At 37.0% G+C, this 14,055-nt stretch overlaps 1 protein-coding gene across 1 annotated transcript in view; it reads left to right on the forward strand.

The window, feature by feature from the left end:
• Positions 1 to 434: 434 nt before the first annotated feature.
• Positions 435 to 14,055, forward strand: part of LOC136665167 (insulin-like growth factor 2 mRNA-binding protein 1) — a 42,073-nt gene continuing 28,452 nt past the window's right edge. Inside the window, exons 1-2 of the mRNA XM_066642755.1 lie at positions 435 to 1,077; positions 2,293 to 2,353. Of these exons, the coding sequence (XP_066498852.1) occupies positions 903 to 1,077; positions 2,293 to 2,353 (236 nt within the window). The 5' untranslated portion in view covers positions 435 to 902. The remainder of the gene's footprint in view (positions 1,078 to 2,292; positions 2,354 to 14,055) is intronic.

Raw genomic sequence — 14,055 nt, forward strand, 5'->3', positions numbered from 1 at the left:
GGTCCAAGGAACGTGCAACGACTGAGGAAGACTGTGATTTTACGAGTAATACCTTTGCATGGGATTTATTTGTAGAACGTGGTTGTTTTGTTGTTGTTGTTGATTTATTTATTTATATTTTTTTACTCAACATAGGAATTTCACCTCACTGGAATCGGAAAACTCCCCACTAGTGTAAACAGGCCGACTGTGGGCAACAGATGCAGCAGCATAACTGTATTTCAGTGGTAAAACACGCAGGCGTGTGAAAGCACATGTAGCTTAGCCGCCGGTGCGCAGAGCTGTACTGCACGGTAGTCAAAGCGCATTGCACACAGAAGGTTCGCTTCCCTAGCACACCCATCTGCTGCTGTGCTACAAGCACAACGAGGAGGACCGGCCCCTTCTGTAGCTACTCCGAGACCACGTGGTTTCCTCTTTGCAAACAATTTTTTTTTAAGTAAATTCGAGTCCGTTTAGAGGCGGTGCCATCGCCAGGCAGTAGGATCTGTATGACAGTGCAGGGTACAGCTTTAGGCTGAGGGGCAGAGAGGAAAGAATTTCTCCCGATCCCGCCATACTTCTACCACTATTCCTACCACAACCACCATCAAAGAATTTAGACTGATACGGTTTTACACATTCTGCAGGAAATTCGCCAGGACCGCTACAGTCACGGATTCTCCACTCCTCCGCCGGACTTCATCAGGCTGCAACATTACTGTTAGTCGAACTTTCCCCTTTTTTTCGGGATTCCTGCTTTACGTTTGAATTTTGTTCCGTTTTCAGTCACAACTCGTTGAGAATCACGCGTGCTTGTATTTCTGGCAGCGTCTCAATCAGGTTTTCTTTAATTTAGTGCGCTTTGTCTAAAAGTTTTTGTTTTCATTTTTGATTTTTTGGGAGCACTACAATTCTTCACGATGAACAAGCTATACATTGGAAATCTGAATGAAAACGTGACCGCAGAGGACTTGGTTAAAACCTTTGAAGACTACAAGATTCCGTATTCTGGGCAGTTTCTAATGAAAACTGGCTACGCGTTTGTTGATTGCCCGGATGACCAATGGGCAATGAAAGCAATTGAAACATTTTCTGGTAAGTAACTTACTGCAATGGGCTCATTACCGTTGGTGCCTTATTACACTCTTATACTCTTAAATACATTTAACAGGGAAAGGAAAAAAAAGCTCTTTCACACGCCCTTAGTCCTTGGGTTAGGAATACAAATTCCACTTTTTAAAAACACGTGGATTCTGTGGGGAATAACGTGTAACAGTACATTTATACTCTCTGCAGTTTCCAACCGTGGAAGGTAAAATTCTTCGACTGATGACGTGCGTAATAGTTAACTTTTGCAGAGCTTTTTAAACAGGCTTGCCAAGACTTTAATGTAACCTTAAATCAGCAACGAATTTCCCTTGTTCTTGTTTTCTGACAGGGTTGTCTCGATATGATGCTTGTGTGCTACATGGATCCATGTATATATAAAAAACACAGACCAATTTGGCTCCATGTTCTATGAGCAAGAAGCACTGAGACCTGTCTTCATTCAGAATAACCTACCGAGTGCAGCTATAGAATCAAATCTCACCCCTCCCCCTTTTAGCTAATAGGCCATCATAGTAAGGGAAAACACGTTTCATGCAGTTTATATTGTACATAAACACATCCGAAACAAGTATTTAGCCTTTGTACGTGCACCACGTATACTTACGTAAATATATTTTGCTTTCTGTCTAAAAATATCCTTCTACGATTGCCCACATATGTTGCATGTGATGTGTGTTCTATATAGCACGAAGGTCGCCATGCTGTTGTGTTTCACTTGAAACAGATTTAGTAGCTAGAAGGTTATTTTATCTTTTTCGTCTGATTGCAAAAAATCTTATGCAGGCACTTGTAACAGCACGTAAAGTACACGAATTACTTTCACGATGCAAATTACGAGATAACCTTATGTAGCCTATCTTCCCAGTGAACCTTGAAAAGTGCTACAAGAATGTTGCAGGTTTAAATGTAGGTACTTGCACAAGGGTCTAAAAATACTTTCACTGTATACATTTCTTGAGCACGTCAGAGCCACGCGTGTATCAAATTATTTATTACAATATTTAAAAAATATATATAATCCATTCATACTAAATTAAGACATTGCCCATACAGTAGTATTTAAAATCTCATGTTTAAGTTAGCTTGCATATTAGTGTTAGCTGGAAATCCTACACTGTTCAAACTGGGGCCAATGAATGGAATCAATGGCCTCATTTTGGAGAAAAAAAAACAAAAACATTTTTTTTCCTTTCTTTTTAGGTAAAGTGGAACTTCACGGCAAACGAATTGAGGTCGAACACTCTGTCCCTAAGAAACAAAGGTATTTAGCTTTCTCCTAAATACTTTGCCAACTGTTTGTACATAGCCCTGTTAAAGATATGCTTTGCCCCATTCTTCTAGCACCTCGCTGAGTGTCGACATTGTGGCACTGCTGGATTTTAGCTTGCGAATTTCTGCCCTTTGCTTCAAAACTCGCTGTTTTTCGTTTTAATTAGTTGTTTTAAAGACTACGTTGTCTGATCGTGAATGTCCATAAACAAAAGGCCTGCGATTTATAGCATGCATCACGTGATTTTACAGTATGTTTCTGCTACGTGTGGTGTATTCTGATAGTTAATTATTTTTTTTGCTAAACATGGAATAGTCCAATGGTGGATACAGTGTCATTACTTCAATGACTTGTTTCATACACGAAGGCAAGGCCTGGCCTAAAGTAAAGGCCTAGGCCTCGATGGCTCTTTTGTTGAATGAGCCATAAACAGTAAGCTGTTGTGTATGAAAGATCTATGAACCAGTTATCTGTTACGAAAAGTCATTTGTTTTTAAAGGGCAGCTATTAAAATAATGACGTAAATTTACATTGAACAAGGTGTTTCTTCCACGCCACCTTTTCTTCAGTATGGAGAGCACCACGTTTCCCCCCCTAAAATTCGTGTTACGTGTTGTTTTAACGTTTAAATTCATGCTTAACTGTCGTTGAAATCTTGAAATAGCTAAATATATAAAACGCTGTTGTTCAGTATGTGCTGGTTTTTACACACGCGCCTTTGGTTTTGCTGGTAAAGGGTTTAACAGTAACAGTATGAATTGATTTGTGGCGATTTTGAATCCTTACCTTCAGTGTTTGCTGAAATGTGATACTTGTTTTAATTCTGTACTGCTTTGGTCTTTGTTTTTGCCTGAATTCGGGTGAGAAAGCGATTTAATATTCCAATAGCTCGTCTTAAGGGGGGGAAAAAACCCTCTCCACCCTACCCACCTTTTCTCACCACATTCTCGACACGTTAGAAAATTTGCATAGCCATTGAAGAAAAGATCGATTCACTTAACACACGAACACAAAGACGTAGACAGTTTCGTAATGATATTTAATCGAGGGCTCGTCTATCTGTGCAAAATCCAGAATTTCACAAAGTTAAACTCTTAAAAGTGCATGTTCTGATGGCGGGGGACAAATGTGAGGTCATAAAAGCAAGCCCCATGACTGCAATTGAGCGAATAAGCCTGTTCTAACGTCTACTACCCGTTTGGTCACGTTACTGTGCTTGGGCCCTAAACTCTTATTTAATTAATTAATTATATTTTCAGACCGTGACATTTGGAATCAAATGGTTGCAAGTTTGCCTCTGTTCTCGGGAGAAACGGTGTGCATTCATTGTTTATAATCCACGACCGAGGAAACGTTTTTACGTTTCCACAAATTTGTAAACGTTTTCCCTTTTACAGTCATTAAAGGGACAGTGCTTACTTTGAGCAGTGTGTGTCTAGTAGGGCGTACGTGGTTTTTCTCATTGTACCCTAGATGTAAAAATGTGAATATTTTCATTGAGAACAAACGTTATGTTACATATTGAAATGACACGTGGTCGCCATCACTGTAAGGAGTAATCCAACGTCAGCAATTGAGAAAATGGCGTACAACGCAGCCCACTGGCGAAGGCTCAGTTTGCAAGTAGTGATGTACATGTTGGGTCCTGAAAATTAAAATATCAGTGGATCAGATTTAAATTATACTTAACAGAAGCACTAAAAACAGCAATATGAGTAGAAGGATTAGTCATTATAGCGAGAGTAATTGCCGTAGTATGATATAGTGTATCCAATACAGGTAAAAACGTACCGAGACAAGGGTGTTTATTCATATTCCTTTAAATGAGGCCCTTATTTTGAAATATAACGTCGTTCACCACTGACAATAACGGTCGTTTCATTACTTTCATTTGAAATTCGACTTGTAAGGCTTGTGAAAATACACAATAAGAGTTGTGGTATTTGTTGTAGCGTAATTCACAGACTGTGTGAATCAAGCTTAATTTATCACGCTTCTTCGAATTTTCTAGACGCTTGGGGAGTGGCGTATAGTTCGAATTCACCTACATTTACATAACTTCTATATTTAAACTATTTAAGATTTATTAGTAATGGTAAAATTTAAATCCACGTAGGTTTTGGTCATGGATTTTCACCCAAGTGTGGACGTAATCCTAAAACAAAACCTACCTGCAAAAACGAACTTTTCTCGCTCGCTTTTTAAGTAGTCTGGACAAATGCCTCAAGAAAAAAAAAAATCTGTGTAAAGTTAACATAGTTCAGTGTGTGAAGGGGTGGAGGCCATAGGCACAGTGCTTTCCTATTGTGCACACTCCTTCTGTATAGTAACGTGGGTTCTTATGTAAGTGTTCATAAGTGGAATGAGAAATGGTTTCTTTTTAAGTGTAGCCATTGTTGAAAAAGAGAAAATCCGCATTCGCTGCGCTTGTCTGTGTGTAACAAGATGTTTTGCCTGGTACTCTTGAGAAAAAACGATCTTTAACTGTGTGTTTGACGAAATAGTGAGCATGTTAACGCATAATAGAATGTGCACGTAGTGTATGAATAAATAGCAGGCCTGCTACACACGTCTGGAGAGGAAATGTTTCATTTGTATGAACGGGCTATTTATGGTGTCTTTTTTGAGCTGCCTTTGGAAGTTTTTAATCTTGAGAAAATAAAGACAAAAGGAATTTCCATATCACATATTGAGAATAAGGTGTTAAAAAGTCTAACAATAGATACTAAACCCCCTACCATTGCCAACACCACTGTCCTGTTAGCACTACCATATCCTTAGTACTGTGTCCTTTACTGTGTTTCTCGAAATACTTAGAATACAGTGTAATTTTAATATAATGATAAATGAATAAACTTATGTTTACATATGTGTAACCTACACATCTGAGTATATATTGTCTGTGATAAATATAAACAGGAAAAAAAACTCCTGATGTATACAGGAAAAACTTCCTATACACAGTTTGTTTGTTTTTTGCATTTCAATTAACAATCGGTCAATTCTTTTTCTATGTTTGTTGAAAAAACTCCTTGAAAAAAATGCTCTAACTAGTGTCAGAATTTTCTGAATTTGCAGTTAGTACATTTCAACAAATTTAAACGTACAGGTAAATATTTACGAGTTTAAAACATTATAAAATATAAGCAGAAACAAAAATAATGTACGTGTTGATCTCATCAGGGCTTTTTCCCCCCACAACTTAAGTGATCAGTGATCTGCAGAGATTAATTCTATTTGTAGTATCATGAAATGATTTGGCTAACCATGTTATGAGCAGTGAACAAAAGTATGACCTACATTTGCAATGTGTTACTATCACCTGCTGTACCTGTTAAATTCACCATTCAAATGCTCTAAGAGTGTTTCACACACTTTGCTGCATCCCTGGACAAGGATATAACCAAAACATAAAATATTAAGTTGACCATATTTATATGAATGTGACCCACCTTTTGAAAGTATGCTGTTTCGTGTACTTCAGACATTGTTATACTGTGATGTAGAATGTGCAGGTCAGTAAAATGAAGGTGTAATGGTGGTTGCTTGTGTGGTGGTGGTAGGGTTTGTTTTTACTGAACATTAAGCAAAAGGGGAGCCATGCTCCCCTGCCACTGATTGCATTCATTACAGTAATTGTTTGTTTTGTAAAGCTATTCTGTAATTGTGGCCATTTTGTTCCCAGCCTTCCATTATGAGTGACTTGTCTTTAGGCATTTGTTGCAAAGTAATAGATTGTCATTTACAATGGACAGCATGTGTAGTAGGTGCTTTTTAGGGATGGAGTTTGGGTGATGTCTCTGTCATCTGTATTTAGGGGAGGGAAAAGTGTTTTTGTAAATGGGAGAACAATTCTCTTCCAGTGGAGCTTTTTTGAAGAGTGCAACTGTCATTTAATTTAAGTCCATTAAAAAAATCCATGACAAAACTGAGCTATTACTGTTTCTTAGTAAGCAGATGCATGTGGTCAAACAAGGTGAGACATTGGCTGTGAATTATTTGGAGTGAGAAATGTGCAGGGAATGTATGCAATGAGTCTTAAGCTACAACAGTTGCCTGCACACAGCTCGCTCTCCTCCTCCTCCTCCTCCTCTCTTTCGCTCTGGCTCTGGCTCTCGCTCTCTCTCTCTCTCCCTCACCCTTTTCCTCCACCATCTCCACTTGTAATCGTAGTACTACAGAAGGCAGAGGGAGGGGTTCCAGCTTGAAGGGGGTGCGACCAATCAGGAGCCAGGAACACCTGTGTGCAGATTCTGAGAAGCCGTTGACAATGTTGCATCAAAGGCCACCTCTCTGTCTCTATCTCTGTTTCTCTCTCTCTCTCTCTCTCACACACACACATACACACACACACACTAACAGACTATTTCTTTTATATTTTAATAATTTCTTCTGTTCTGTCTCAGTCTATTTTTCTTAGCCGAGCTGGCTGTGACACAAGCATGCACACACACTCTCCCACACACAATAGACATGCATCTCCTGCATTTGATTGTACTCCAGATATATGCGACTTTTCTGCCAGGCTAGCAGAATGTACATGTAGGCGTTCGTTCAGCTGGGTCATATGACCAGTGCGACTCTCAGTGGGCTTGCCTGATCAGGAGAGGGAGAATAGCGGAGAGAAGAAAAGAGGGAGGAGACACAGGGATTGCAGGGGCGTTGTACAGTGACACTTCCTCAAGGGCTTCCCTTTTCTGCCATTGTGGATTGTCTTAAAATGAGCTGTGTAGCTTTCGGTGTGGATAAGGAAATGGACTGGAGTAGGATGAGGGAACCATGTCTTGTCCACATTTGTGTGGCCACTGACAGGACGGCAGGGTTGAAATAAATCTGCTGCTGTCTCTTTAAGAACACTCCTCCCTTTTTTAACCCCTTACCAATGTGCCTTCTTTCCCTCTCTCCCATTCTCAACCATCTGTCCTGTTGTGTGTGTGTGTGCATGTGTGTTTTAAGCTGGTTGTAACTATCCACAACTGTGTGCAGCCAGTAACCAATAACATACACTTTAATAAATGATTATTATTATGAGCAATAATAATTTATATTCCTAAACCAATTCTGATAGAGTTCTAGGTAAATGTGATTTTATCGTATCTATGGGCTCTTTATTTTTTCAATGTATTTTTATGGCTATTTTAAAAAAAACACCCATTTAAAGGAAGATTTTAAAGGAACCAAAAGTGGACCTTAATTCATTGCTTGAAAAAAGAGAGATTGTAAATTGTATGATCCCTTCCTGGAACTCCAATTAAAATAAACCATATATAAATGAAGTAAATTGCGTGGCTCAAATATTGCAGTGTTTGTTTGCTCGTGAGCTCCAGAACAATAGCTCGCTGGTTCCAATGCACACATCAAGTATCCAGTGATGAGAAGGATAATAAGACTGTCAGCTTTACTACATCTGTGGATTACGCTATAAGTACGTAATACTTAAATTCCAAAACAACACACAAACACTGAAAATGTGAACATCTGTGCTTAAGTGCTGTGCTTCATATCCTATTCAACCCAAAAAGCAATAAAGTAGAAGAGTAGATGTGATAAGGATGAGGCCTGAGCTTGTTGCAAGTCCAGGGTGGCTATCGCAGGCAAAATAATAAAAAAAAAAAAAATGCAGCATCACTACTAAACCTACTGGAGTAAGCATCAACTTGGTGAAGCGCACTATGGCTCTGACATGTCCAGAGGGGTTTATCATGAAGAAGAGCATGGAAAGAAACGTCAGACAGATGGTAGGGGGGTGGGTAATGTAGCTTTGTATTTGTCCCTAAAACGTTAAATAAATTAATTAAATAAATTACAAATAAACGTCTTAGTGAATTGTTTGTAGTCTTTATGAAATATACAATAAACTCAAAGGTAAAATTGCCAGGAAACAGGCTTTTAAATTGTGCTTGTTGGTGACGTATTATTGGCTTATAGCTGGTCACATGGTTCATGGCATAGTCTTTCCCTACAGTGGAGCAGGAAGTAATGTGCATGGACAGAAACCTGGCACAAAAAAGAGGGTTCCGTAAGCTCTCTGACCACTATAAACACTCAGTAATCTAATGTACCCCCACTGCCTTGAAATTAAGGATATTTTACCTAAGAGTCTTTCTTCATAGGATTTAAGATAAATCTGAATTAATTTGTTGAATGTTTTACCTTTTGTCTGAAAATTAAAAATGGGAATCCCCCTATTTTAAATATTATTAAGTCAGAGGACCTTATAGAACTTTGAAAAAGTTATGTATATATATATATATAATTATTATTATTATTATTATTATTTTTTTAGAGCACATGGAAATTTAATGGTGTGGATTTGTGGTTGCTGCTGCTTTTGTTACACAGATTATTTACTGTAATTCAGGTGTAAATACGTATGTTTAGCTGCAGAGGAAGGAGTTGACTGGTGGGGGTGATTCCATGAAAGGGGGGGGTAAAATTCATGGTGGTTTACCCCTCTGATGTATGGGCCTCACCATCTTCCCCCAACCCCCTGTGGTTCTCTTTGTGTTTCTGGTGAACTAGCTTCTCTGAAGGTATGGCCACCATAAACACTTGTGAAGGAGGGGGTAGGGAAGGAGGTGCCCCTTGAACCTAAAATTCTTTACATTTTTGCCCTGTATTTTTTAAACTGGGAGCCAGAGGGAGGTTCAGTGTGCTTAAACGAAAGAAAGGATGACGGTGAAAGGAAGTAGCCAAAGATTGCAGTTCTGAGATGGCAAAACCGTGTTTTTTTTTTCTCCCTAAAAAACAATTCTGATTTGTTAAATGATCTGAATAGTCCAGTGCATTTTATATGTAAAAAGTAAACGGAACTGTTTGGAAAGACACCCTTCTGCCTGAGAGAGGCAACATGGCAAACCAATCAGGCTTAGGGTGAGCCACTCATTCAATAGGAAAGTGTGTGTAAATGAAATACCTCAAAAGTATATAATGGAAGTGTATGATTTTAAATAATTTAAAAATCATACATGAATTATCTTTCTTGGCTGAGAAGAAATGTACAAATATTTTGTTTTTAACTTGGAGTGCAGTGGGTTTTAAACGTATTTAAAATCTTCCTAATCTCTAAATTTATAGGTAGTAACATGGCCACTTAGAGTGCTGAAGTTATTTTTGCATAGTCTAGGATAACTAACTCTCTGGGTTTTCATGGCGTTTGCTGTTTAAACTAGTCTAAAAGGTTTTTACATTCATTGTCATCAAGAATTCTGATTGTACATTTAACGTCCAACCCTGCTGATTAAAGCTTTGTCCGTGAAATCAATTTTGAAAGCTGTAATAAAGATTGAATGACAATAATTCTGTAGAATTATGATGAATTCTGCAGTAATACTTTGACATGATGCTTGTGTGAATGACTTTGGATTCAAAGAATTAGAGCTATTCTCTCTTGTATTTATCCAGATGGTCTATTTGTCACTTAATTACCAGATGAACTAGTTTCTAATATTGCATCTAAGGTTGAGTATATTTTGTACAGACAATATGAAGCCATTGCTATCTAGTTGTTAGTGGTTCTTTGCTACACTAACGCATTGGCACCTTTTTCTTCTGGAAACTCATCCGTATTAGCAGAGAGCTCTCATTTACCAGTTTGTCTTTCTTTCATTCCCATGTATCTCAGCGTTTTCTTTTTATATATCATATATATAAAGCCAATCATTTTTAACTGACCATATATTAGAATGATTGTAAAAAGAGAAATTGTTATAAAAAAGAAAAGCAAATACAGAATCAAGTGGCATGTGAAAGAATGAAATGATGCTGGTTTGCATAACTGATTTAATGAATTCAAATTACATGTCAAATAAATGAAAGTTGAACTTGGTTGCCAAGTGTTTCAAGAGCTTTCTGATGCTCTGCAAACGTATGGGCGGCAGCTGATTATTTTGAGTGTAAAAGCTAGGCAATTTCAGCCAAAGAACACCAAATTCTTAAAAATAATAACTATACATCACAGTTTAAGTTTGTGGCATGTTCTGATTGAAAAGTTGTATTTCTCATTTAAAGCCAGTGTAGCAAAAGTTTGCTTGTGCTTATGATGCTATTATGTTCTTGAAGACTTTCAAAAACAGATTGATTTGAACAAGCCTCAGCTGTTTTTTGCTGCACATGACGCCTGGAATCGAGACTGTTGACATGACTTTTCTGTCACATTTCTTCTTTCTTGGGACACACATTGCTTTTGTCAAGTCTGTAACTCTTTACCTCATTCCTTTGCACTTTTATTTAAAAGTTTAAATGCATCTGTTTAAGCTGGAACTGCATAACACAATCACTGATTTTACAACTGCATTACGTATAATGCATACAGTTTAAGATCATGCCTGGTATTTCATACAAGCAATATCATATTAATAGTAAACTAATATATATATATATTTTTTTTGTAGTCATTAATGAGTATGCCATAAATATTCTGATATGGGAATGTGTATGGCTTATTTTGTGTTGTTTGGCAGCTTTAGCCATCTTGGACCACAACTGCATTAAGTAAAACTGAGAAAGAAGCTAGGCTTCTGTGCAGGTATAATTTGCATTCAGATTTAGCAGCTGGAAGAGCCACCAAATGCAAGTTGACATTAAACTAGTTTGTTTTTCCAGTTGGATCCTGTTACTGAATTTTTAGACAAATTTGACTTGTGAAAAGTCACTTAGAACCAACGATTACCTATAAATACAAAGACTAATATAATAGAATTTTAAGAGGTTTATTAACCCTCCCCCACACACCCACACTTTTTTTTTTTAATAGCCAAAATCAGAGAGGTAGCTGTGCTCACAACCCAAAGACAATCATGCCTTGTTATACTGTGAACATAATTTAATGAATACGGTGTCATCTGTTTGAAACAACTGCCAATTAAATATTTAGCCTGAGACAAGATATTGAATTGACAGGTACATATGCATTGTAGAGTGATCCAATTTTGAACTGAAATACAGAATATTGCTCCTAATGCAAGGTGTAGACGTGGCATGTCACTTTTACACTCAGGAATAAAATGTTCATGAAAGGGCAGGTTATAGCACTGAAAATATTTCAGTTTAGAATTAAGGCTTTGTTTTTCTGATCTCATCCAATCAAAAATATATCTGAATAAACTGGATAGGTGAATAAAATAAATGTTTATTTTGTTTTTTCTAAAGTGTAATGTTAACTTGGGTTAAAGAATTAGATAGATTAGTTCTGACTTGTTTTCTCAATTGTTGAAAAAGCTATGCAGATTTGTACAAAACACGTTTGTAGAAAAAAAAAAGGTAGGTTGAGGCTCATCAACATTTCGATTATAATCTTATTAAATGCAAGTCCACAAATGATTTGAGTCTCTCACCATCTACAATCTAATATATACTTGAAAAGATTGAGAAAGTCAGGGAAAATCTTTGGTGCATAAAGGCCAAGGGTAGAAACAGCTGCTGAATACGTGTGGCCATGGAGCCATCAAGTGGTATCATTTGAGGAACCGTCATGCCACTGTGATGGACATAGCCACATGGGCTCAGGAGTACTTTGGACAATCATTGTCACTTTGCAGTTTGCTGCTGCATTAAGAAATGCAATCTGAAACTGTACCATACAAAAATGGAAGCTGTATATTAATTTTGTGCAAAAACAATGACTCTTTGGGAGTTCTCTGGGTCCAAAGTCATTGGAGATAGACTGAAAGACAGTGGAAACGAGTTAATGTTCAAACCCATGTTCAACTTGTTTTTAAGGAAAAACAGTCTGAAAGATTTTTTTTTTTCAACATACGTAGAAACTGTTACCAACAAAAAGAGCAAATGCCAGTATCTTTGATGGCATGAGGTGCATCAGTGCCCATGGCTTGGTTGTTCTACAGATATGAGGGCACCATTGATACAGAGGCTTATATTGTTATTTTGGAGAAACGTATGCTGTTGTCAAGATAAATACTTTTTCCCTCAAACTCCATGTCTGTTTCAGCACAATGCCAGGCCTCATTCGGCATGAGTTATAAAAGTGTGGCTTCATAGACGTAGACCGGCTGGTCTGTCTCCTATTGAAAATGTATGGTGCGTTATGGAAAGGAGAATCTGATAACAGTAACCACAAAGTGGTATAATTGGAATTAAAAACACATGGAAATTGATGCTGAGCAATTTTTTAAAAATCAACAATGGGTAAAAAATCCAAAGCAAAACTGCAAAAATAAATATTTCTGAATGATTATAAAATGCAGTTATAAGGAATTGTGACCACGTGGTAAAAATGGCTTGGTCACAGCTTTCTTTGAGTGTGTTGTAGGCATAAATTTCTAAATGTGTTTGTGTCCAATCATATAACACTTTTTATAAAATTCTGAGGATGATTCATCACCTGTTTGTTTGCTCAAATTTGTTTATGAAGCCCCATGTGCTAATCTTTCTCTCTGCTCATGGCAGTGAAAAGGCATTTGGAGTTTTTTAGACTACTGAGAAACCTCAAACACAAACCGAGATGAGGATATTGCTCTATACCTGTTCGACAGGTGGATAATATTGACTTAATTTTGCTGTTTCTAAACCTAAATAAACCGGAGACAACAGCAGTCGTAGATACTCCCTTTATATCTCACATTGAAAACACTAATTTTTCTTTTATGTCCTATTGTCTGTTAAAGTTTCAAGTGAATTTACAAATTAAAGATTTCACATTTTATTGCATTTTAGAATGGGCCCCAACTTGTCAGGAAATGACGTTTGTGAAATTCTTGACTGTTCTTGACTCCGTTTAATTATGTAGCAAATATATTCAACATTTCACAGCAGCTATAAAGATTCAAACATTACACAACTACGCAGTGCATAGTTCAAATATTATTTGCCTACCATGTTTACCTCTCTTTGCAAGAGATTGTTTCAGATATTAAGATTCTAAATAGTCCTAAAAAATAGTCCTAAACTGTCCTAAAAAAAGACAGTTTAATGGCAATGATTTATTAAATGATTGAGAATGTTATGCTACAAAGTTTTAAAAGTGGTCTTTACTAAATTGTTTACTTGCAATGCTTTGATAGAAAACCTGGCTGATCTATACTTTTTTATTTTTTATTTATTTATTCTCAAAGTTATTCTTTCAATCACTTGAACTTAATGCAGCTTTACAAGATGTTTATGTAATTAAGCTGTGTATATGTGCTAGATATCCACTGGACTAATGTGGAAATGGCCTTCATTTACATTTGTGTGTCTCTAGATTTAGTACTCTGTTTAGACCTAGCTGTTTTAAATATAATTTACTCCAATTATCAAGACTTTGCACAGCATTGATATATGGACACTCTTATTTTGAAATAGCTTTCCAGTCAGTATTAATTAGTAAGGTTTTACTGCAGTTATTGACCAAGTTTAAACTCTTCTGTACTGTGCTGATATGAATACGTTAAATGATGGCTTTGGCATGAAATGCCGCTTTAAATGTCTTCAGAATGTCCCTATAATGGAATGTGGTGTGTGGAGTTTATCAAACAGTGTCAGTATAAATATTAATAAATGTTAAATAATTAAAAAAATAAATATATATATTATTTTCACAGGTTTGATTGAAATTTGTGAGCTTTATTTTCATGCTCCACTACAGTCCATATTTTTAGTGATGTCAGATTGTTCCTCACACCGGGGTTAAATACAAATGTGTGTGTAACTGTATGCAATTTATGGGCACTCCTGTTTAAATGACTTGTTTTGTT

This window comes from Hoplias malabaricus, chromosome 13, assembly GCF_029633855.1.
Source record: "Hoplias malabaricus isolate fHopMal1 chromosome 13, fHopMal1.hap1, whole genome shotgun sequence".
In the NCBI taxonomy this organism is placed as follows: Eukaryota; Metazoa; Chordata; class Actinopteri; order Characiformes; family Erythrinidae; genus Hoplias; species Hoplias malabaricus.